Source organism: Danio rerio, chromosome 4 (genome assembly GCF_052040795.2).
Source record: "Danio rerio strain M-AB ecotype USA chromosome 4, GRCz13ab, whole genome shotgun sequence".
NCBI lineage: Eukaryota > Metazoa > Chordata > Actinopteri > Cypriniformes > Danionidae > Danio > Danio rerio.
In genome coordinates this window covers 56,908,463-56,931,749 of record NC_141024.2, presented here as the reverse complement: position 1 = coordinate 56,931,749, position 23,287 = coordinate 56,908,463, and the positions used below count along the sequence as shown (strand labels likewise).

At 40.6% G+C, this 23,287-nt stretch overlaps 4 protein-coding genes and 1 long non-coding RNA gene across 5 annotated transcripts in view; 2 read left to right on the top strand and 3 right to left on the bottom strand.

Moving 5' to 3' along the window:
* LOC796311 (zinc finger MYM-type protein 1) overlaps positions 1-23,287 on the bottom strand; it is an 854,498-nt gene that overhangs the window by 15,317 nt on the left and 815,894 nt on the right. The window lies entirely within an intron of this gene.
* zgc:113135 overlaps positions 1-23,287 on the bottom strand; it is a 1,020,739-nt gene that overhangs the window by 640,022 nt on the left and 357,430 nt on the right. The window lies entirely within an intron of this gene.
* Positions 1-23,287, top strand: part of LOC101886882 (gastrula zinc finger protein XlCGF57.1-like) — a 513,813-nt gene that overhangs the window by 330,002 nt on the left and 160,524 nt on the right. The gene's annotated exons all lie outside the window — the stretch shown is intronic.
* On the bottom strand, positions 7,350-22,731 carry LOC137490877 (uncharacterized). Its single transcript, XM_087249347.2, has 3 exons — positions 22,692-22,731; positions 22,189-22,338; positions 7,350-8,336 (listed from the first exon to the last, which is right to left on the bottom strand). Exons 2-3 carry the CDS (start codon positions 22,271-22,273, stop codon positions 7,504-7,506), a joined length of 918 nt encoding a protein of 305 aa, XP_087105473.1. The 5' UTR covers positions 22,274-22,338; positions 22,692-22,731; the 3' UTR covers positions 7,350-7,503.
* Positions 9,870-23,287, top strand: part of LOC148682203 (uncharacterized) — a 429,467-nt gene continuing 416,049 nt past the window's right edge. Inside the window, exon 1 of the mRNA XM_088650793.1 lies at positions 9,870-14,923. Coding sequence (XP_088506919.1) covers positions 11,860-12,585 — 726 coding nt within the window. The 5' untranslated portion in view covers positions 9,870-11,859 and the 3' untranslated portion in view covers positions 12,586-14,923. The remainder of the gene's footprint in view (positions 14,924-23,287) is intronic.

The following is a 23,287-nucleotide window of genomic DNA, read 5'->3' as shown; positions in this document are numbered from 1 at the left end:
CATTTATTAGATTGGCTAGGAATATTTATGAATGTCTCCAATAGAGAGGAAATGGCGCACTAAGCAGAGATTCGCTCGTATTACATAAATGCGATCTTGACTTGTAAAACTGCTCACAACATTTGACAATTAAACAATGCCATAGGATAGGTAGTTTGTAGATTAGTTTAAAAGGCCCAACAGAGTCTGCAGCCACAGCTGGAAAAAATCCAAGAGAAGACACTTATGTGTGTGTGTGTGTGTGTATGTGTGTGGGTGTGTGCCAAAATTCAAGTCAAAATTTTTAGCCCCCCTGTTTTTTTGTTGTTGTTTTTTTCCCGCAATTTTTGTTTAATGGAAAAAGTTATTTGTTTAAACATTTTTCTAAATATAATAGTTCTAATAACTAATTTCTATCAGGGTTCCGGGTCTATCATGGAATTTGACATGACATTTTCCAGGCATGGAAAAGTTTTGGAAAAATAGAAAAACTCATAGTATAAGAAAAGTCATGAAAATTAGTTTAACAAATATCTGTATACTTGTATATAGATTGGCTTTTTTAACTTCTTTTCTGTCCTTGGCCAAAAACATGCTCTCACATTATTAGTGCTGTGTAAGTATTATCTAAATAAATTTTACACAATACAAAAATAAGTTTAAACTAAATTAATTGTGTTTTATGATATGCTGTAATAAATTTGAACATGCATTATTCTTTCCTATTTATCACATATACATAGACACTACATGAAATATTAAGTTCTAAAAATTTACATGACAGTCATGAAAAAACTCATGGAATTTTAGTAGTAAAAATATATGAATCCTTTTATCTATTCCTTTTATCTTTGCTGTGATGACAGCACATAATGTTTAACTAGATATTCTTCAAGACACTAGTATTCAACTTAAAAGTGACATTTAAAGGCTTAACTAGGTGTGTGTTTAAACAAACCTATAAATGTGTACTGTAAATTCAACAAAATGTTAATTGAACTTTTAATTCACAGCTACAGGTACCAAGAATGGCCATTGTGCAAAACTCTGAGGTGCCTATACTTGACTTTGTACTCCAGTGTGGTCAAAACACATTTGATGTCTCTTTATGGCGGGACACGGCCTTGGAGGAGTTTCAGTTGAATTCAGAGGTGACAGTGACGCACCTTAAAGCGGTCGTGAAGAGAGATGGATCAAGGAAATTGTACTCCTCTGCTTACACAAGGATTGAGGTGAGCAATGTGTTTAAAGGAGTGGTCCACTATATTTTAAACTTTAGTTGATGTGTAATGTAGTTGTGTGAACATAAACAGCATCTCTGAATGTAAAATGCTCAAAGTTCAATGAAAAGGGAGACCTTGACTTTTACAGAGTAAGCTTAGCAAAGCCTACAATGAACAAAATTTGGGTACTACAAAAAATACATCCAGGCCAGCGAGATCACAAAGGTGTTTTACCGCGCACACACACACACTGTGCAGCTAAGGGGCGTGGCCAGAGGCACTGTAATGTTACAGCAGAGGGAGCTAAAAAGCCATCCAAACGCTGCTATTTTCACAGAGCTTTTTCTGCATTTGGGCTTCAAAAGGACACGACACAGAGAGAGAAGTGCTCACAGTTTAATATTAATTATGTTCCAGAGAATTATAAGATACATAGCAAGCATGATTTGACAAAACACAGCTACCAGAATCTCTCCCAGTTCAGTGCTGGATTCGGTTAAAATCTTCTCAAAGGAGGAGCAGCTCCAACAAGCAAAACCTGTGAATTGTGACCACAACTTGTAAGTATTTTTATTTGTTAAAATTGATCATGACATGCACGGTGTCTAGCGTTTACAGTATGCTGTAGCAAAGATGTAAACAACAGGAAATGCTGTTTGGCACCATTAACTGCTGTAAACACCCACTCTTCACCAGCACGTGCGTGTCTCTATGAACAGCTTTTAAAGGTTCAGGACACCCTGGAGAACTTTTTTTTTTATATTAACAGATGTGTGTGTGTTGACCATCAGTTAAGACAATGTTGGCACCTGTCAGCTTTAATTGTGGAGAAAACTGGATAATTTTGAGCTTTTGTCAGCTAATTTCAGCTTCCGGGTTTAAAATGATTTTTGGGGAGGGATCAAAATCGGCGACGTAGCGCAGTACTGCAAGTGCAATGATGACGCGTCGGTTTCTCATTATTATTCATATCGGAGTTTTCTTATCCTATGAGAAGAGCCGGCTGCTCAATTATTCATGAGAGCATGTGCTTTCCGAAGGCAGACCTGCCAGTTTCAAGCAAGCTGTGAGTGAGACAGACCAACAGCATGCAGTAGCCGTTCAAGAAGGCTCGTATGTGTTTGTTTCCATGATCCATGGGGTTTGATGCATGTTTTTTCCCCGCGATCCTGTCAGGGCCGATCATATAGCAAAGCTGTGTGTGTGTGTGCTGCAAGCATTTTTATCGGGAAAGCAGTGCAAAAATTGAAGAATGGCGGACGTTGACTTTTATCAGGAGTTTGTTCACATTCAGACACATCGCCGTGCTGCTGTGTTTGCCTAAATCCTCCAGATTACCAGCAGGGCTAACGGTTAAAATAGACAGGTCAGGAGACCTGCTGCACTGAGTCTGCATTCAAGATCTATAATAGACCCGGGGATTGAGGGAGAATCCTGATTTATAGTATTTATATGAACACGATTGTCTTTATAATGATATAAATTGTGGTTATGTGTATATGAAATTACAAATAACAAATGTAGCAGGGCATTAAATTACTGTTTATTTCTTTGCATTTTAACTTTGTAAACTATAAACTCATGCGTCTCCTCACGGTTTGTCTCAATTTGTGAGCTAACTGACAACAACAGTTGTTCGCTCTCCTTCTCCCCTGCTGGCCACGCACACTCCTGCCCTATGCTCGCGGAGCTCCACGCCCATTAATCATGCATCTTTTGAAAAAATTCTGAAGTAGACTTTAACCGAAAGTGGGGGGTGTCATGACCCTTTGATGAAGTGTAAGATGATGGTATAAAATTATTTTCTTCAATAAATAGATTTTAAATGTGTATGTATGGCCCCTGACTCTATTCACAACACTCAGTGCGGCCCTTACTAAGTTTAGATTTGACACCCCTGGTTTAGTGGATTTAGTCAGAACTGAGTTGTGGGCAGCTCCTATGCAAGCTATTGTTTTCAGTCATTCTTCTTACACTTCATACAGTTAACTCACACTGTATACAGAAAGTACATTCCCTTTAATTTTGCACTTAAATATTGCTGGTTAGTTTTGATGATTGAGTTTTTTTGTAGATTAAGATTTGATACTTTTTTTGGTGCAACCAAATGTTTGCAGCTGTTTCAACTGTCAAATAGGCTTGGAACTTTTCAAATGTTTTAATGGTTAATTTTTAATACATATTCACATAGTACAATTATTTGACAAGTACATAAAGTAAAACAATCACTTTAATTGTTCACTGAATGTTACCCTTAAATAGTTAAAGTTTTCTTGATTTTTACCAACAACTGTTTACATTTAATTGTACAAGTTGCATCTACCCTGAAATAAATGTCTGAACTATTAAAATGTGTTCCTATAGAGATAGTTCACTAAAAAACAGAAAATTTACTTGCTATTATTCACTCCTCAAGTGTTTACAAGCCTCAGTGGATTTATTTCTTCTGTTGAACACAAAAGAAGATAGTTTGAGGAAAGCTGGAAACCTATAACCATTGACTTCCATAAAAGAAAAAAAACAAATACTATGAAAGTCAGTGGTTACAGGTTTTCAGCTTTCTTCAAACTATCTTCTTTTGTGTTCAGCAGAAGAAATAAACAAGTTAAGAGTGAGGAAATTGACAATTTTCATTTTTTCGGTGAATTGTCCTTTTGAGTTTGTGTTTCTATACAGTTGGGTGTTGCATTATTGTCAACCTTTCACACAGGCCATAAGTGAAACATTTGAACAATTTTGCAACATTGTTTTATTGAAATGGTTTTAATGTGTTTGTTGCACCACATTGTAATGTTTAGTTAAGTACTCATGCATTAAAGGGCACCTATGGTAAAAAATCTACTTTTCAAGCTGTTTGGACAGATCTGTGTGTTGTTATAGTGTATAGACCGGCATACTGGGGTGATATGAACACACCCAGTCCTTTTTTTTTTTAAATTTAACTACAAAAAAAGGGTCGGCCAATTGGAGCTGTTTTCAAATCGATCGCACCATTACGTAGGTGTGCGATCCCCCCGCCTACCGAATTGATTGACAGCTGCGCGCATTAACATGTTCCGGTAGTCGCGTGTATATGTCAACAAAACCAGACAGACATACGCAAAGCAACCGGGAATAAAAGGTCTGTTCTGTTCGCTAGGATCAGCAATCATCATCAAATGTGATTAAGAGTAAGTTTCACATGTTTAAAGTGTTTTAAAACAGAGTATGTGTGTAATTAATTACAGCGATTTACTTCAGCTTTACTTCATCAGCACAGCCGTGTGTCAGAACAATTATAAAAGAAGACGCTTCAATCCCGGTTTGTGGAAGTTAAATCAGGTTTATTTTGTACATAAGCATAACAGATGCAGCAGTGGAGGTTAGCCTTAACTAAACTAAGCGCGCTCTGTCTGTCTGTCTGCCTGCTTGTGTGTGTGTGTGTGTGTGCGTGCGTGCGCAGGCGCACGCGTTACTTTGTAACGATATTGTGTGTGACTCATCAATGCAACTTCACAATACTGATTAGTAAAGGTTAGTTCTTACTGTAGTATCTCACAAACGCTACGTGAGCCCTTCTTCCTGTAAGTCTGTCTGTTGTCTGACGCAACTGAGGGAGGAGGCATGTAGAAATAGTGGGCGGGAAAGATTCGTCTTAAAGGCGCAGTACGACAAAACCACCCCCTGCTGGAAATCAGTATAAAACAGCATCTTGTAAAAGGTATAATGAAAAATCTGATGGGTATTTTGATCTGAAACTTTATATACACATTCTAGAGACGCAAAAGACTTGTATTAAATCTGAAAAAAGGGGTAAATTAGGTGCCCTTTAAACAACACAACCTCCATATATTGTGTCAAATGTTTTTTGTGGAGAATTCAAGATGGAGTGAGTAGGCTACTACACTGAAAAAAAATTATTTATTGGATTTACAAAAAGTGGTTGCAAACAAATTGTGTGGGCTGAATTTAAACAAACAAATTTAGTTAAACATTACTAAATTTTATTTGTTTGTTTATATTGTGCCTGTATAAATTATTTGCATTTTTGCTTTGCATTTTTTATGGGCCAATCTCACAGCAATTCGTAACTTTTTGATTTAGTGGCTAATTTGTATGAATTTGTACAATTTAATTCGTACAATTTAGTACGATTTGCTCATCCCCCAATGACGGTTGGGTTTAGGGGTGGGGTTAGGTGCCACGCCTCCTTTTTAAAATCGTACAATTTCGTACGAATTAGCCACTAAACTGGCAAAATGTAAAATACTTGCATTTTCTCGTGAGATCAGGCTGGGTATAACACAACATACAGACAACATATCAGTTTACCTGTAAAACCCTTTAGTTTATATTTTAAATATACCTCCCCTTTATACTCTTTTAAGGTGAAACAAATGAAAATTCTATTACTTAAAACTTAAGAGTTTAAACAAAATTATTTTACTTTTGAATAACAAGACTATTTCTTCATAAACTCGCTTCCTCTGTTTCATTTGCATTCAGGTTAGGTCTGAAAGTAATGATGTAACACCACAAAAGTTTTGAAATCATGCTAAAAAGTACATTACTGTAGTTGAGAAAGATGTTTATACATTTAAAAAATAGTCATAAAAATGTATTTATTTTTGTATCAAGTGCATCTTGATGCATTTTTATTCTTATCTCAAAAGCCTTATTTTGCACATGAGGATGGGATGGTCTGGAACAAATTATTCATTCTTTCAGAAAACACAAAGCAACATCACTGTGACTGTGTGTCATCACAAACAAAGAACTATATTAGAGGTTTTTCACTTTAGCTTGAGCACTGTGTCGGACAGACAAGGGATCCTGAACAGAGCCAATATGGACATTAGTATTTTTTAATATCTATAAACAAATGTTTTGAATAACACATATTTGCATATAAGACTACTTGTTAGTGGTAGATAGCTAATACATGATCATTTTTAGCCTATCAAAAACATTTTTCAGAATTTATTTAACATATAACATGTTTAATTGCTACATGTATGGTTGTTTAGCCTGCTTTATCATAGCAAACTATGTGTGTGTGTGTCTGTCGACCTGCTCTCTGAAACATCTAGAATTCTCTATATTCATTATTAAATCATGAATTTTAATATTGCATTACACTATCCTTAAACACAACAGTCAACAGTAGGAGCTTAAGTCATAGTGTATATGTTTTTGACGTTTTCCCCTTGTCAGTTAAAAAGTCCAATAACTGAGGAGATTGCATATAATAATTTGAGAGATTTAAAGGAGGGAAAGCTGTCCCGGGGGAGAGCCCTAAGCCCATAAGATCCTCGAGCCCTGGGCTCCCTTCCGTAAGCATGGCATGAGGGGAGTTTGAGCTCAGGTAAATCTTGATAAACTCCCCCGACTTGTTTCTGTTCTACTGACAGATATAGAGATGGCTAAAGAGAGCTATATGGCTCACTAAGAGCTCGACTAAGGTGCCAATGTAGAATGTTCAGTTTACTTAGGTTGGACTGTAGGAGGAACCTGGGGAAAACCTACGCGAGCACACAGTGAACGAGCAAACTCCACACAAAATGTCCACCGGTTCAGCAAACTTTAACCTGTAACATTCTTGCTTTGAGGCAACATTGCTAACGACGGGGTCACCGTGTGGCCCAATCTAGAAAAAGGGGGAGTAGGGGTGGCAGGGGAATTTCTCAAGACAAAGATAACCGAGGTAAGAAACTCTGGTTATTTATAGTGAGTTAGGAATCATCTGATTGGTGAATCGTCTTAGCTAATGCAGGACCAGTTGTGGACAATCATAACCATGTAATCCTCTCGAAAGTAATTTATAAACAAACCTTACGTCAATGAACAGCCAAACAACATGAAAAAGCTGCCATTTTGAATATACCCATTTTGTGTAGACAAGGCCTCAATTTCGAGGATTCTGCTCTCCATTGTGAAGCTTCATGTGAGTGTTGAGGCTTCTTTTATGTTTAAAGTCTTTTCCACACTCACTGCATCTAAAACGGTCCTCTCCTGAGTGAGTCTTCATGTGTTTCTTAATGGTGTCTTTGCGTGTGAGACTCTTTCCACACTGATCACATATGAACACTATGGTTCCAGTGTGACCATTCATGTGATTCTTGAGGCTAGATTTGGTTGTGAAGCTCTTACCACACTGAACACATGCAAACGGCTTCTCTCCGGTGTGAGTTTTCATGTGGTAATCGAGTGCGTTTTTACATATGAAACTTTTACCACACTCTGTGCATGTATATGGTTTCTCTCCAGTGTGAATCCTCATGTGGATCTCAGGGTCTTGTTTTTGAGAAAAACTTTTCCCACACTATGTGCAAGTAAAAATTCTCTCTTCAGTGTGAGTTCTCATGTGGACTTCAAGGGTGCCATTTCGCTTAAAACTCTTTCCACACTGAGGGCAAGAGTAAGGCTTTTCCCCAGTGTGAATTCTCATGTGCGCTGCAAAGTTTCCTGCATGATAGAAGGTTTGTCCACACTGTTGGCATGTGTACGGCCTCTCTCCAGTATGAATTCTTCTGTGCACTGCAAAGTTTCCTGCATGATAGAAGGTTTGTTCACAGTGTTGGCATGTGTACGGCCTCTCTCCAGTGTGAATTCTCATGTGGGTTTTAAAGCCTTGTATATAACCAAAACTCTTTCCACAGTGTTCACAGGTGAAAGGTTTCTCCATAGTGTGAACTTTCATGTGAACGTCAAGGTTCTGCTTTTGGCTGAAACTCTTTCTACACTGTTTACAGCTGAAAGGCTTCTCCCCTGTGTGAATTCTCATGTGCACCACAAGGCTTCCTGCATGAAAGAAGCTTTTTCCACACTGTTGGCATGTGTACGGTCTCTCTCCAGTGTGAACTCTCATGTGGGTTCTAAAGCCTTGTATATAACCAAAACTCTTTCCACAGTGTTCACAGGTGTAAGGTTTCTCACCTGTGTGAACTCTCATGTGAACATCAAGGTTTGACTTTTGACTGAAACTTTTCCCACACTGTTTACAGCTGAAATGACATCCAGTTTTGGGTTTCCGAGGTCTTCCACGTGAAGTCTTTTTAGTCAGTGTGGGTTTTTCATTAGTCATTAGTTCTTGGGGTTTCTCTAACTGCTGTTTCTCCTCCATTTGATCAGTCTCTTCTTTCAGCACCACCAAGTCTAAAAAAAAAAAGTGAACTTTAGTATGAAGGCCCAAAGGAACAAGCATGAAATGGATGTTTCACCCACAAATAAAAATGACCTTACCATTTACTCTGTGTTATGCAGTTTTGAACTTTTCCTTTTTTCTGGAACACAAAGTAAGTCAATCTCTGCGTTTTCATCTTCTTTTGAATTCAAAAGGATCAAGAAACTCATAAAGGTTTAAAACCCACACGAGGGAGAGTAAATGGTGAGGCTATTTTCATTTCTGCATCAACAATCCCGTTTAAAGGGTTCTTATTATGAACCTTTTTACAAGATGTTAAAGGTTTTGGCTCAAAATAAGATCAAATACCTTGCAGAATATTTCTCTATAGCTCTTTTTGTGCCTGTGGCTTTAAATGCAAACGATCAAATGAACTCGCTCTAGATTAACCGTGTTCATTCATGCGTAACTTCCACTCCATTTAAACATTTTTAACTTGCTTGAAAGACACGATTGAGACAAATCCTGCATGTTGACAGCAAGTGCGCATAATTGACGCTAATATTTTTGAGTTTGCATTATTGTACATAACTTATTCAAATGTTTCCAGTACTGGGTTGCAGCTGGAAGGGCATGCGCTGTTTAAAGCATATGCTGGATAAGTTGGTGGTTCATTCCGCTGCGGCGACCCCTGATAAATAAAGGGACTGAGCCAAAGAAAATGAATGAATGAATTTACGCAAATGCTTAATGCAACGTTTGCTTTACCTGGAGTGATGAGGAGATGGCGAGATGACATACTTTGTTACTTGTTTTCATTCATTTGTATTTTTGTCATTGTTTTATTGCCTTTGTGCATGTTCTGAGGCTTAGCTGAAGACCTACATGATGACATTTTATATACCTGACAAAATGTAGAAATGCTATCTAAAAAGGTTTCCTGCTGTTTGTCCAATCAGGGAGAGTGGCAACGTAAAAATACAAATAATAATGTTAGCCCGGGGTTCGCAAATGTGAAACTTCTGTTAATAAACACCCCGGTTTATATTTTAACCCCAGGTATAGCATGAGCAGTGTGGAACATGATTACAGATAACCCAGGATTCTGTTTATCCATTGTTAGAATGACCCAGGGTTAACAATTTAAAGTGTGAAAAGCCCTAAAACTACTTAGCATCAGCTCTCTGGATAACCAGAGTACAAAGAGACAATTGTCAATCATGTCATAGCAGTGATCAGGGCCCCATTTTAGAAAGGAGGTTAATTGAAAACTCAGAGTATTTTAACCCTGAAATAAGAAAAACCTCTGGGTTTTCCGTTTCAAAATGGCAGGTTTGTCAAACTGGAGAAATCAGGGTAAGTCAAGCCTGTTTCTGAAAGAGAGGTAGTGTTTTGGTCATTCTAAAAAACCTTAACCTTTTCAGTATTAATGTATATTATTAATGACCTCCAGAGTGTCAAGAGCGTTTGTTCTCAGCGTCTCATGGCTTCAAACACCCCCACGTGTTCATTGTGTGTCAGCTTTGTCTTCAAGGCGCGAGTACATTTATTAAATAAAGGAAAGATTGACGCAGCTTCTTCTACTGCAGTAAATTCCGTTTTTACTGTTGATATTTGGTGCCAGTTAATTAGGAAGTGGTGATTTTGTTCTCTTTGATTCGTAGCATGGAAACGCTGATTTATTTGCATATATTTTATGTGATATTCCAGTTTTGCACATAAATTTAATTAATATTTTTGGATGGAAACACAGCTATTGCCTACATTACAGTCACACAAAGAACAAATGTAAGTCACGTACGAGAATGGCTTGTCCTTTTAAAATAAATGTTTTGCTTAAATTCACTGTCCTTTGACATGTACTGTTACTGGATTAATAGGATTATTATTCGTTCTAAAACATTTTTTTAGTTCTGCTTATATTCTAAATGTCATATTAACCTCTACCACTTGATCAATAATAGAGGCAGACAAGTGCACTTTTAAATCTATTAAAACTGATCAACGTGTTTAAAAGTGGGAACATGGGTAAAAATTTAATGATCACACATTACATTACTTATTTTATTATACTTAAATATTTAAATACTTTAAATGTATAATTACGCATTAACTTCAGCAGCTATGTTTTCCCACGCTAACTGTTTTTGTTTCCTGATGCAGTAATGTTACTTTTTAAATATATGCTCATATTTGCAATAATTTTGCATGAGCACATCAAGTTCAGCAGGAGAAAGAAATGCTGATCTCTTTTTTCAGATGTTGATATGGTCACTTGTAATATCTGCGCTCCATTGATAATGCCTTTTTTATATTCATGGTGTGCGCGCTTAACTCTGAGTTGGTCTAGGCAAAGTTGATTGACCCAACTCATATTAACTATTTTGAAACAGAAAACTCTTGAGTTTTTAGTTTCTCTGTAAATCAACTCAGAGTTCAAGTTTAAACTCCGAGTTGGTTGAACCTCCTTACTGAAACAGGCCCCTGATCTCATATGCTATTGTTCTCTTTCGGGAACTCTACGCTGCGTCTCTTTAGGAGACACAATGGGATACCATCCCTCTCTTATAACCTTCTGAAGCACAGGTGTAATCAATCCAATGTAATTGGCGGGACGCAACGTGCGTGTGGCGTCAGACCGAAGGTATAAAAGCTCCACACTCACAGTGAACTTCAGCTTTTTCTCTCTTCACTCTGCGAATGAGTTCGTTGATTTTGAAGCACTCACAGCACTGATAAGACACTACAAAAACCATTTAAACTGAATCAAAGCACACACTTTCATTTTCTATTTAAAAATTTGCAAAATGGAAGACATTTAGATCATGTGTACCGCCATGTCCTCGTTTCCTCACAGAACAGGACACGCATGATTTGTGTGTGCAGTGCCTCGGTCAGGAGCACGCACAGTCAGCCCTTGAGGGGGGTGGCTGTGTGCATTGCGATTCACTTCCTGGTCGAGTGCTGCGAAGTCGCCGCGCTCTGTTTGATAAAGAGCCGGCGGCAGGTGTGCCTCGCGGCACTGGTCCCGCCCGTGCTGAGGCCGAGCGGCGATTAATGTTGTGGGGATCGCAGCTCGATCTGGCAGAGGGGATGGAGACAAGCTCGAGGGCTTCTTCTCCTCCTTCTACTGTGAGATCGAGGTCCAGTCAGCGCGAGCTGGAAGCCCGTTCATCGGCTTCTTCCTCTCGCGCTGATAGGCGGCTGTTACTGCCTCACGGATTCTGAGGGAGTCGAGAGTATGGTGGGCCTTCGGGGCCAAAATGACGTTCCCCCATTATGCCCCGAATATGATGAGCTGGCAGAGGTCCTGGCCAATGTAACAGCTAAATATAATATTAACTGGGAAGTAGAGAGGCAGGAAGTGCGCAAAAAAGCTGGTTTGTGTGATGAACGCATCCTGCCATCACGAGACAGGCCTCTGAGGGGGGGTCTTCCATTTAACAAAGATCTCCAAAAAGAGATCATTTACACTTGGAATAATCCATACACTGCCCGTGTTATAAGCCAGCAGGGATCAATATATTCAGCCGTTGCTGGTCTGAATGAGCACGGATGCCGCACAATGCGAAAATGGAGGAGCATTTGGCGCGCCATTTGCTACCTCAGGCATCGTCGGCGAAGACCCCCCCCCCCTTGCCGTTAAAACCAGTAAAATTAACATCGATGTTAGTCGGCAAGGCATATGCGGCAGCAGGCCAGTCTGTTGGGTGTCTGCACACAATGTCACTTTTGCAGGCATACCAGGCGGACCTGCTGAAGGAAGCCCTTGATAATGATGGGGCGGGGCCCGATACAGTAAGAGAAGTACTTTGGGCCTCGGACCCGTCTCTCCGTGCCACCAAAGAAATAGCTAGATCTTTAGGCCGCTCTATGGCGGCCATGGTGGTAACGGAGAGACATTTATGGCTGAATCAAGTGGACATCAAGGAGGAAGATAAACGAATTTTCCTTGATGCTCCCATTTCGCCCGCGGGTTTGTTCGGCGACTCTGTAGATCGGGTCGCCAAATCGTTTGAGCGGGCGAAAAAGAGGTCGGGCTCCTACGGGAGCTTCCTTCGACCAAAAGGGCATCCTTCTGGGGCTATGCAGCGGGACCAGTCCCAGCCGTCAACCAGCTCATCTGCCCGGTATAGAGCCGAGCAAAAAGAGAGTGTGGCTTCTCGTCAGCCCCCAAAAAGGAAATGGGGTGGGAAACGCTCTCAAGAGGCAAAGACGGTGACATACGGTGGTCCGAGGACCATCGTTGTGAAACGGTCTGGGCCTCAGAAGAAGTCCTAGCACTGGGACTTCTTCGGGCAGCCCCCAACGAGGAGCAAAGGCCACCTCCTCGTTGCCCACAGGGGGTCTATCCACCAACCCTCCCACCGTTGGTGTCATGGAGACCCCCGGCGATATCCACAAACGTTTCATCCCAAAAGTGGTGACGTTAGTGGACTCGCCCCCTCTACTGAGGGTCCAAGAGCAGTTAAATCAAGGGCCTCCTGTGGTGAGTTCGCCTCAGTGCCCAGAGTTAGCTACTCAGGGGAACATAGAGACCAGTCTCGAGAGACTGGTACCCCCTGCAGAAATTTTTGGCAGAGTGGAAACGGCTGCCAAATGTTTCGCAGTGGGTCCTGCTTACCATAGAGAAGGGCTACAGAATTCAGTTTGCTTCACGCCCCTCTCGCTTCAACGGGGTGCTCCATACCCTAGTGAAGCCAGAGCAAGCTCTAGTGATGGAACAAGAAATAGAATCTCTTCTGAGGAAGAGAGCCATAGAACAGATCCCTCCTCTAGACATCGAGTCAGGGTTTTACAGCCGTTACTTCATCGTTCCAAAGAAAGATGGAGGGCTGCGTCCGATATTAGATCTAAGACAGCTAAATCGCTCCGTACAAACACTGAAGTTCATGTAGTGAGTCAACGGATCGTTCCAGAACCGAACAAGTCACAGACTATATTTTTCTTAAAAGATTGGTTGGTGCCTACATGTCTGAGCTTTGATTTCATTTTCAAAGCAATCCACAGGCACCCAGCAAAAGGCAATCCACAGGATAACTAGCCAGTCAACATCACAGTTGCGTGTTAATTAACTTTACACCTTAAAACAATAAGAGGCTCTACAATCAAAAACCCACCAAACCAGTTTTTGAGAAGTACCTTTTGGTTCGCGTGCCCTTTGGCGTCTGCAAGGAATACACATTCTCAGGCAGACACAGAAGCGATCAGAAACGCTTCCAAAGATTAATGGACATTTAAGTAAAACAGTTTATTTGAGTAATGTACGTTTGCTTTATGTTTCTGTAGGTTTTTGTGTGTACATGTTCCATGTGTTTAACAAAACTGTTATGGATAGTTATTGAGTAATAGCCCTCAGTGACAAATGAAATCTACAGAATGTTTGTGAAATACTTCATGTTTGGTATCGATTGAAAGCTAGGAACATTTCAAATGCATTGGTTTATATAAAGAAACCATACTATGAAAAGTGTCGATGTTATAAGACTTTATTTTAACCACTATGCTATCAAAGCAGCACCCACACCAGGTGTCAACCCGGCCTCCTAGAGGGCAGAATTGGGGTGTGACTCCACCCCGCACCTTATCTGATTGGACAAGCATTGTGTAGACCCAGCCTCTACCAAAGCCTATAAAACTTTGAACAAAGGAATTTCATCGTCGTCTTTCGCCGGTCATCTTTGCCAGTCGTCACCGCCGTCGTTGCCCGAACGTCGCTCTTCTCGTGCTGTGGCCGTTACATCGCCTCGCCGGAAGCCTCGTTACATCACGGAGCAGACCGCGACCTTCACTTGCTGCCGGCTCGACCCCCGATCTGCTTGTGCAACCGCATCAACAACAAGCCATCGGGTCAATATCTCAAAACTCTGAAACTCATCATAACTACAGGAACCCAGGAAGGACTTCAAACGCCGCCTCGTCCAACATCCATATCCCTAGCAACCGACTAAGGAAACCCCTCTTCACCTACGAGGGAATTCCATCACGTCACTGAAGTTACTACGCTGACCAATCAGCTTCACCGGGATTTCCCTTTGGACCAGTCGAGGAAACCAAAAATTCCATCATAACGCAAGTAGCACAAACAAGGTTTCTATCCATTGCTGACACTGGTGTGAATTATGTTTAAGTAGTAAAGAATAGCGAAATTCTCTGCTTTTATGGTTTCTCTCAGGTTGCAATGCTATGAACTTAGCAAAGACTAGAAGTTAAATCCACTCAGCCAAAACTCTCCTCAAACTGCTTGTGCGTGTGTGTATGTATGTACATTTGTTTGTTTTACGTAGATTAGTACTTTGTGTTATAGAGTAGCAATAAACTTTTGTTTCGTTTTAAGATCCGTGTTGGTGTGTTGTGTGCTTTATAAGTTAATGCCTCAGCTTTAGATACTGCTACCTTGCTCATTAAATAATTAGATACTGTTTTTATATTGTTATTGTTGGCCACGTAATAATATAATACAGGATTGCTTTACACTAAACGTTCTATTTGCTGGACAAATACTTAAGTTAAGTGTAAGCTTTAAATAATTCTATGTGAATCATGTTCGAATCTTTGACTCGAATCCCCAAAGTTTAAACATGATTTAAACCAAAGAGCTGATTCTTACATTCAATATGTTGACTATCAGCACCATCGTGTCACAAATACAGTCCAAGGACTGGTTTGTCACGATAGATCTGAAGGATGCATACTTCCACATCTCCATCCTTTCAAGTCACAGGAAGTTCCTCAGATTCGCCTTCGGGGGCAAGGCTTATCAGTACAGGGTTCTTCCGTTCGGCCTAGCACTCTCACCCCGCATATTTACCAAAGTCGTCGATGCGGCTTTGGCTCCGCTGCGGCTACAAGGGATTCGAATTCTCAATTACCTCGACGATTGGCTCATTCTAGCCCGATCGAGGGAGTTAGCGGTTCAACATCGAGGTGTTGTTCTTTCATAGAGAAATTGGGGTTGCGGCTAAACCAAAAGAAAAGTGTGCTTGTGCCAGCTTAGACGACCACTTTTTTAGGTGTGCTATGGGACTCCACGACGATGTTTGCGTGTCTGTCCCCCACCCGAATCGAGTCGATTCGGGCAGCCGCAAAGAGGATCAGACTGGGCCAAGCCATCACAGTCAAACAGTTCCAGAAGCTGTTGGGTCTACTAGCGGCAGCCTCCAACATAATCCCATTGGGTCTGCTACACATGAGACGATTACAGTGGTGGCTCAAAACCAGGGGGTTTTCCCCAAGGGGAAATCCGTTCCACACAATCAAAGCATCGAGGCGTTGCCTACGAGCGTTATCGATATGGAAAAAGCCCTGGTTTCTGTCCCAGGGCCCTACACTAGGAGTAATATCTCAGCGCCTGGCTCTGACATCAGATGCCTCACGCAAGGGCTGGGGAGCGACCCTAAGGGGCCTTCCCGCATCGGGACAGTGGAGGGACCATCATCTCCACATGCATATCAACTGCTTGGAGATGTTAGCAGTGTTTCAGGCTCTTAGGCACTTCTTCCCTCAAGTGAGAGGTCACCATGTGTTAGTGAAGACCGACAACACATCGGTGGTCTCTTATATCAACCATGAAGGGGGTTTGAATTCGCGCCCTCTGTGCAGGTTGGCGAATCAAATCCATCTGTGGGCTCAGGGGAGGCTGCTCTCTCTGAAGGCAGCTTACATCCCAGGTCCGATGAATGTGGGAGCGGACCTCCTGTCGAGACAGGGGTTGGAGCCTGGGGGATGGCGACTACACCCAAAAGTGGTGGCGGCCATTTGACAGAGATTCGGCAGAGCCGACGTCGATCTATTCGCCTGTCAGAAAACAACACATTGCCCATTGTGGTTCTCCCAAACACATCCAGCACCTTTGGGGCTGGATGCCATGGTGCAGACGTGGCCGAGGCTTCGTCTGTACGTTTTTCCCCCAATCGCTCTGCTCCCGGGAGTCCTGGAGAGGGTCCGTCAAGGGGGGTACAACCTATTGCTGTTAGCCCCTTATTGGCCCACACGAGTGTGGTTCTCGGACCTAGTGTCTCTCCTCGACGGTCTCCCATGGGAGAATACCGTCCAGAGAGACCTCCTGTCCCAGGCGGAGGGAATGATAGTACACCCCCGCCCGGACCTCTGGAAACTGTGGGTGTGGCCTCTGAGGGGGCCCACCTTGTAGATCTTGGTTTGTCAACTGAGGTTGTTCAAACCATACTAAGCTCCAGAGCTCCCTCCACGAGGAGATTGTATGCCACCAAGTGGAAACTTTTTACTTCGTGGTGTACAGACCACCACCTGGATCCAGTCCACTGCCCTGCGGGGTCAGTGCTGCAATTTCTCCAGGAGCGTTTTGAATTCGGTTTGACTCCGTCAACGCTTAAAGGTTATGTAGCGGCAATGTCCGCATACCGTACTGATGGTCTTGGCAAAGACCCTCTGGTGGTCAGATTCCTCCGTGGAACGAGGTTGAGGCCTGCCTGCGCCAATAGGTTTCCTACTTGGGATTTGTCGATAGTGCTTGAGGGCTTGTTGACAGCCCCCTTTGAACCAATTGAGTATGTGTCAGAAAAGTTTCTGACCCTTAAAACGTTTTTTTTGTTGGCCATTACATCCATCAAAAGAGTAGGAGATTTACAAGCATTGTCTGTAGCTCCCTCTTGTCTGGAATTCTCACCTGGTATGGTGAGAGCATTTCTGTACCCCAGAGCAGGGTATGTTCCTAAGGTCCCCACTGAGGTGGTGCGACCTACTGTGCTGCAGGCCTTTAATCCTCCACCATTTATGACGCCAGATCAGGAGCGCTTGAATCTGCTTTGCCCAGTGCGGGCACTAGATGCATACGTACATCGTACGTCCGCTTGGCGTACAACACAACAGTTGTTTGTATTGTATGGCTCACCCAAAATTGGGGCGCCAGCATCTAAGCAGTCTCTGAGCCGATGGATAGTCGAGGCTATTTCACTAGCATATGAAGCCCTGCATCGGCCTCTACCTGAGGCGATCAGGGCTCACTCAACCAGGAGTATGGCGGCTTCGAAAGCCTTTCGTTCTGGCCAGTCCCTGACTGGCATCTGCAATGCAGCTGGGTGGTCTACCCCACATACCTTTGTAAGGTTTTATCAGTTGGACCTGGACCCTACTCCGGGTTCCAGTGTCCTAGCAATATAGGAGAACTCATCCCCGGCATGTAAAACTTTGGCGTGTTTGGGATAGTGTTCCCATTGTGTCTCCTAAAGAGACGCAGCGTAGAGTTCCCGAAAGGGAACGCGTCAGGTTACGAATGTAACCATGGTTCCCTAAGGGAACGAGACGCTGCGTCGCGTTGCCATACTTTTTCATACCTGGTGCGCTCCGTTCGAGAGGTATAAGCTGAAGTTCACTGTGAGTGTGGGGCTTTTATACCTTCGGTCTAACGCCACACGCACGTTGCGTCCCGCCAATTACATTGGATTGATTACACCTGTGCTTCAGAAGGTTATAAGAGAGGGATGGTATCCCATTGTGTCTCCTAAAGAGACGCAGCGTCTTGTTCCCTTAGGGAACCATGGTTACATTCGTAATCTGACGCGTTTTAGAACTTCAGTTTCCTATTGGAGAAATAACCAGGAATAATAATTGAAATTTGTTTATAAACTAGGATCACATGCTTATGATTTATCACGGCCGGTCTCGTATTAGCTAATCATTATCTTCCAATCATATGAGCCCTAAGCTACTATAAAGAAGTTTTCAGTCCACCTTAGCTTCGTTTGGAAGAAACCACCCTTCCTCCCCAATTCTCCTCCTTGACCTTGATCGGGCGGCACGGTGGCCCAGTGATTAGCACTGAGAGCCTCACAGCAAGAACACCACCGGCCTAGTTTCGCCTAGCCGGTGGGCGTTTCTGTGAGGAGTTTGTATGTTCTCCCCGTGTCCGCGTGGGTTTTCCCCGGTCTCTCCAGTTTCCTCCCACTGTCTAAAGATATGCATCATGCTTAAGAATCAAGCACGCTTTAGCCCCCTTCACAGGTGTTCCCTTAGCTATCGCAGTCGGGGAGTTCTGAGATCCACCGAGCTCAGGCTCCCCTCTAGCTCTGCGAACAGGGGGAAGCCCCGGGCTCGAGGATCCCTTGAGCTCGGGGCTATCTCCCGGGACAGCATGCCAAACAAGCTTTGATAGATTATCAGCTAAGTGTGAATTCTTGAACCGGCTATTTGCTCTACAAACAAGTGTGTTCATGACTATACATACAAAGAAAAATAATAAAATTAGAAAATATGACTTTGCAACATTAAGCAGCATTAAGTATGGGCCAGTATAAGATTCTGACGTTATGATGACCTTGAATAAAAATATCACGGTTTAACTGTATTGTGATTACTGCTCTAAAACATATATATATATATATATATATATATATATAGCAGATGTTATGCATTAAGCATTTGTGTACGCCCATTACTAACTGGGCATTGTTAAGAGGTGTATAAAAGTCCATCTGAGATAAGTGGAAGTTGCGCCATCGTCCAGCTGACTCGATGTGGTGTGTGTGTCGCTGCCATGCGTCTGGTATGTAGCGGCTGTTTAAGCCCTTTTCGCTTTCGTTTTAAAGTGTGTTTTGGTTTTAATTTAGTTTTTTGCTCTGGAAGGCTGGTGTCTGTTCGGCTGCTGTTGCACTGTAGAGTGGCTGCTGTGGGGCATCGTGAGCTTTATGAAATGGAGTTTCATGTTGCTAAACTTTCCCTCGTGATGTTTGTTGACATTTCTGCGAGCTCCCGTGACTGCTGTCTTCCCGGTCGGTAAGTAGAGCGATACTGCTCATACATTTTGTACAACTAGAAATAGAAACTGATTTTTATATCTTTTAGCTAGTTTTTAGTATGGATGCCTTGCTCTGCCGGAGGGATGACTGGCATCTCGTGTAGCGGTATGTGAAACACCTGTAATCAACTGTATTTGGAAGGTATGTCGGTTGATTGTGCTCTGTTTTATCATACGTTGCACTGCGGCTTGAGCGTCTCCTGCACTTGACATGCTGGATGCTGCTGTTTTGTTTCTAGTTTTGTTTTGTCTTCAGTTGTTATGTTTCTAGTTCTGTTGTTTCTAGTTTTGTATTGTTATATTTGTGTTTTTGAGTTGTTGTTGTTGTGTTTTTTTTTTTTTTTTTTTGCTGCTTTTGTATCAGTGTTTTGCTTTTTGCATATTTGTTCTCTTTGATCTTTGTTTCTTTTGCATATTTACAAAAATAGGAAACGTAAAATAAGTGTGTGGTCTCGAGGACTGCTTTACTTTGCTTCAATTGCTGCATTTGTGGTGCTTTGTCCTGTTTTAACATTGCGACCTTGTGCTTTACACTGTATGATTAGCTGGGGCCTGTCACCTCCGTGCCCCCCTGAGTGGCTGGTAGCCGCTCTCAGGTAGTCTCTCATTTTGATGCTTCTGTGAGCTTATTTAATATATGTGCTTGTTGTACTTTTTATTTTTTTTCTATTTTTTCTAATTGTGGTTTTTCTTCTTTCCCTAGGAGCTGGGGGTGTCTAGTACAGGCAGTCGGGCCACTGTGTGGCGCGAGTCTTTTTCTATTAATTAGTCTTTTGCCCACTTGTGTGCATTGAAGTTCACTGTGTGGTGTTTTAAATCAAAGTGTGCACGTGTGAATCTGTGGGTCATTTTTGGGCCCAGTGCCTAGCCTGCCCGACTGTGGTGAGCCCCAGCTCCTCTGGTTGGATGAGGATTTATCTTTTTTTTGTAATTGCCTCCACTAGTGCCTTTTTAAAAAGAGTGCATGTGCCTGTCTTTTAATATTTGTGGTTAAAAGATCATTGAATTGTAATAAAAGAAACCTTATTCTTCTATATCCACGTCTCATTGTCTTTGTCAGAAGTATGAACCTGTATTTTATGTCCTAGCTAATGTACTGTGTTGCGTAGTAGAGCTCTAATTGCAATAGTTTGTGTTAATTTGGCTTTAGTGTGCCAGTTATTGTATTGGTCTTGCGACCAACAAAAAGCCTTATCCCCCTGCGCGCCACATATTTTAAATGTCTGGGTAAAAAACAAAACAAACCAAAAAAATTCCCTTTGAACTCAAATTTTTATTTGAGAAACTTTTAAAGTATTTTGGAGCTGTAAACATGTCAGGCAAGATTATGCTGATTAATCATTGACTTCTGCTGTCTTCAGAAAACACAGATTTCTTTACAATTTAAAATGGCATCTATGGATATATTTTCTGCTGGAGATACTGTTGTCCTGAAAAACTTAAAACATAAAAACCTTACACTCAGATGTTTGCATATCATCAGCATGCTGTAATCCATTTCTAACAGCAAAACTAATTTTTAGACTAGTTTGTTGGCCAGTTGTAGTCAGTGCAATGCTAAACGTTATTGTTCCACTATAATTTGTTTTTGTCTCACATCGTCCCACAGCAACATCATATAGTTTTGAATACTGTACAATGTTTTATAATAATTAATTATTTTAGTGTCCATTTCATTTAGCATATTTTAAATTAGGGGCAACGACATTTTCTGACATACTTTAAACCAGGGTTTCTACAGGTTTCACCAAGTTAAATTTAAGACTATTAAAGACATTTTTAAGACTATTATGAATGAAAATTTAAACTGATGAAGGGCTAAAGCAGTGGTCACCAAACTTGTTCCTGGAGGACCCGTGTTCTGCAGATATACCTTCAACCCTAATCAAACACACCTGAACAAGCTAATCAAGCTCTTACTTGGTATACTTAAAACATCCAGGCAGGTGTGTTGAGGCAAGTTAGAGCTAAACCCTGCAGGGACACCGGCCCTCCAGGACCAGGATTGGTGACCCCTGGGCTAAAGGCTAAGGAATTTTTTAAATGGCCAAGATGAAATTTTTTTTTATTTGTTCTATCAAAAATATATTTTATTTAATACATTTAATAATAAAATAATAAATGAATAATAAAAAATTACAATATTTTAGATATTTCTTAGCAAAAGATTTTAAATATTGTGTAAAAACAAGCAAGCTTTACTTGTATCCACACAATTTTTTTCCAACATAAACTTCGAAAAAATAATAAAAAAATATTTTCAACGTTTTAAAAACTATAATAAACTAAATTTATGCGCAACAATCTGTCCAGGTCGATGTCCTCAGCAGTAAATACATGGAGCACATTTAAACAAATGTTATTGTAAGGAAAATAATTAAACCATTATGATAAATAGAGTTAAAATGACCTTTTTGAACATAAGTTGAAAGTTATATTGAGATGAATTGTTGGTTATTGCATGGGTTTTGGCCAGAGTACGAAGCAAAACATGAACAAAGGAAAATGAAGACTTGTTTAAAAAAAGATTCAAGACATACAACACAATATTTCAGTAAATTTAAGACTTTTTTAAGCCTGAAATTTGGATTTTGGAATTTACAATTTTTTTAACTCGCGGAAATCCTTGTTTATACACAATAACCCTGGTAATTAGTTATAATAATAATGATGTAATTCTAACTTGGATACTATCTGTGAGAACTAACAACTACTAGTAACAATGGAAAGTACTAAGCCAACACTATCACTGTAATAGCAGATATCTTCTATGAGAATACTTTTTAATTTAATGTTTTTATATATTTTATATAGCGCCAGTGCTTAAGAACTCTTTACACACAGTGGGGGTACAAGAAAAGCAATAACTAACGAATTAAGAAGGTAGGAGACTAATAATACATAAAATAATGACAAAAGACCTGGGGACAAGTAACAAGAAAGAAACTCATTCCTGTCTTTCAATGAGTGCTTATGTGCGTTTAGGAGAACTAGGCAGCACACTCAGGGCTGCAAGATGGACTTAATTTAGTATTCTTATTATTAAAATATATCTGAATGAGGATCAGATGACTTTTCAAGATCAAATGTCTTTGAGAATAAAAATCAACCTGTTTGTTCCTGTGGATCTTCCTGTTTGACTGGGAATGTTTCTTCAATCTTCAAATCTTCACTCTCCTCTTTAATAAACGCCATCTTTATAACAGTGTGGAGATCAGTCGCTTCAGCAGGAGTTTTTCTCTGTGTTTGGACACTTTATCCTGTTTAAAATGAACAAAACATTTAAAATGTCCTGATTAAATAAATAAAACAATGAACAGAAACAAAATAACTTCTCTTCAACACTTGCTTCAACAGTTTCTTTATATAAAAGTAATTAACAAAAATAAATCAGGTAAAAGGTTTCATTAATACTTATTACACACTTTTCTGTTAACCCACTTTATTTAAACAATTGCCTGTAAATACTGAGAATAAAATAGTACTACGTTGTATAAAGGGTTAAAATATATGTCCAACAGCAGGAACATAATTTAACATTGTATAAAAAACTAAAACTTTAGAACTTTAACTTTAAATAGGCTTATATCTGTGTAAACGTTTTAAAACAAACCTTACTCCAGTTGAATCACAGCGCTGAAGCGGCGCCGCCTGATGACGTCACTCGCCGCGTCAAAATAAAAGTATTTTTTGGTTAGCTTTTTTCCATTTACTGTTGCAGTCATGACAAACCTTTAATGTAAATATTTGAAGACAAAGGTTTAATTTATTAAATAGGATAATGTCACTTCATTCTAAGTATGTATAAGAAATGGAGTACTAGTTTTAATCAGCTCATTTGTGGCTATTGTTTCTTGCTCTGACTTACCAGATTTATTTTTGTTAATTACTCTCATATAAAGAGAAGTTATTTTGTTTCTGTTCATTGTTTTATTTATTTTAAACAGGACATTTTTATTGTTTTGTTAATTTTTAATAGGGTAAAGTGTCCAAACGCAGAGAAAACCTGTATATAATAAGTCATGACTAAGAGTAAGTGGCAAAAAAAAGGTTAAAAAAAGACTTTTATTTGGGCGTGGCTTGTGACGCCATAAGCCTGCGCCGCTCTCGCGCTGTGATTCAACTGGAGAAAGGTTTGTTTTAAAGCGTTTAGCATATATAAAGCGATTGATTAAAGTTTCAGGTTTTTCATTTAGTGCTAAATTATAT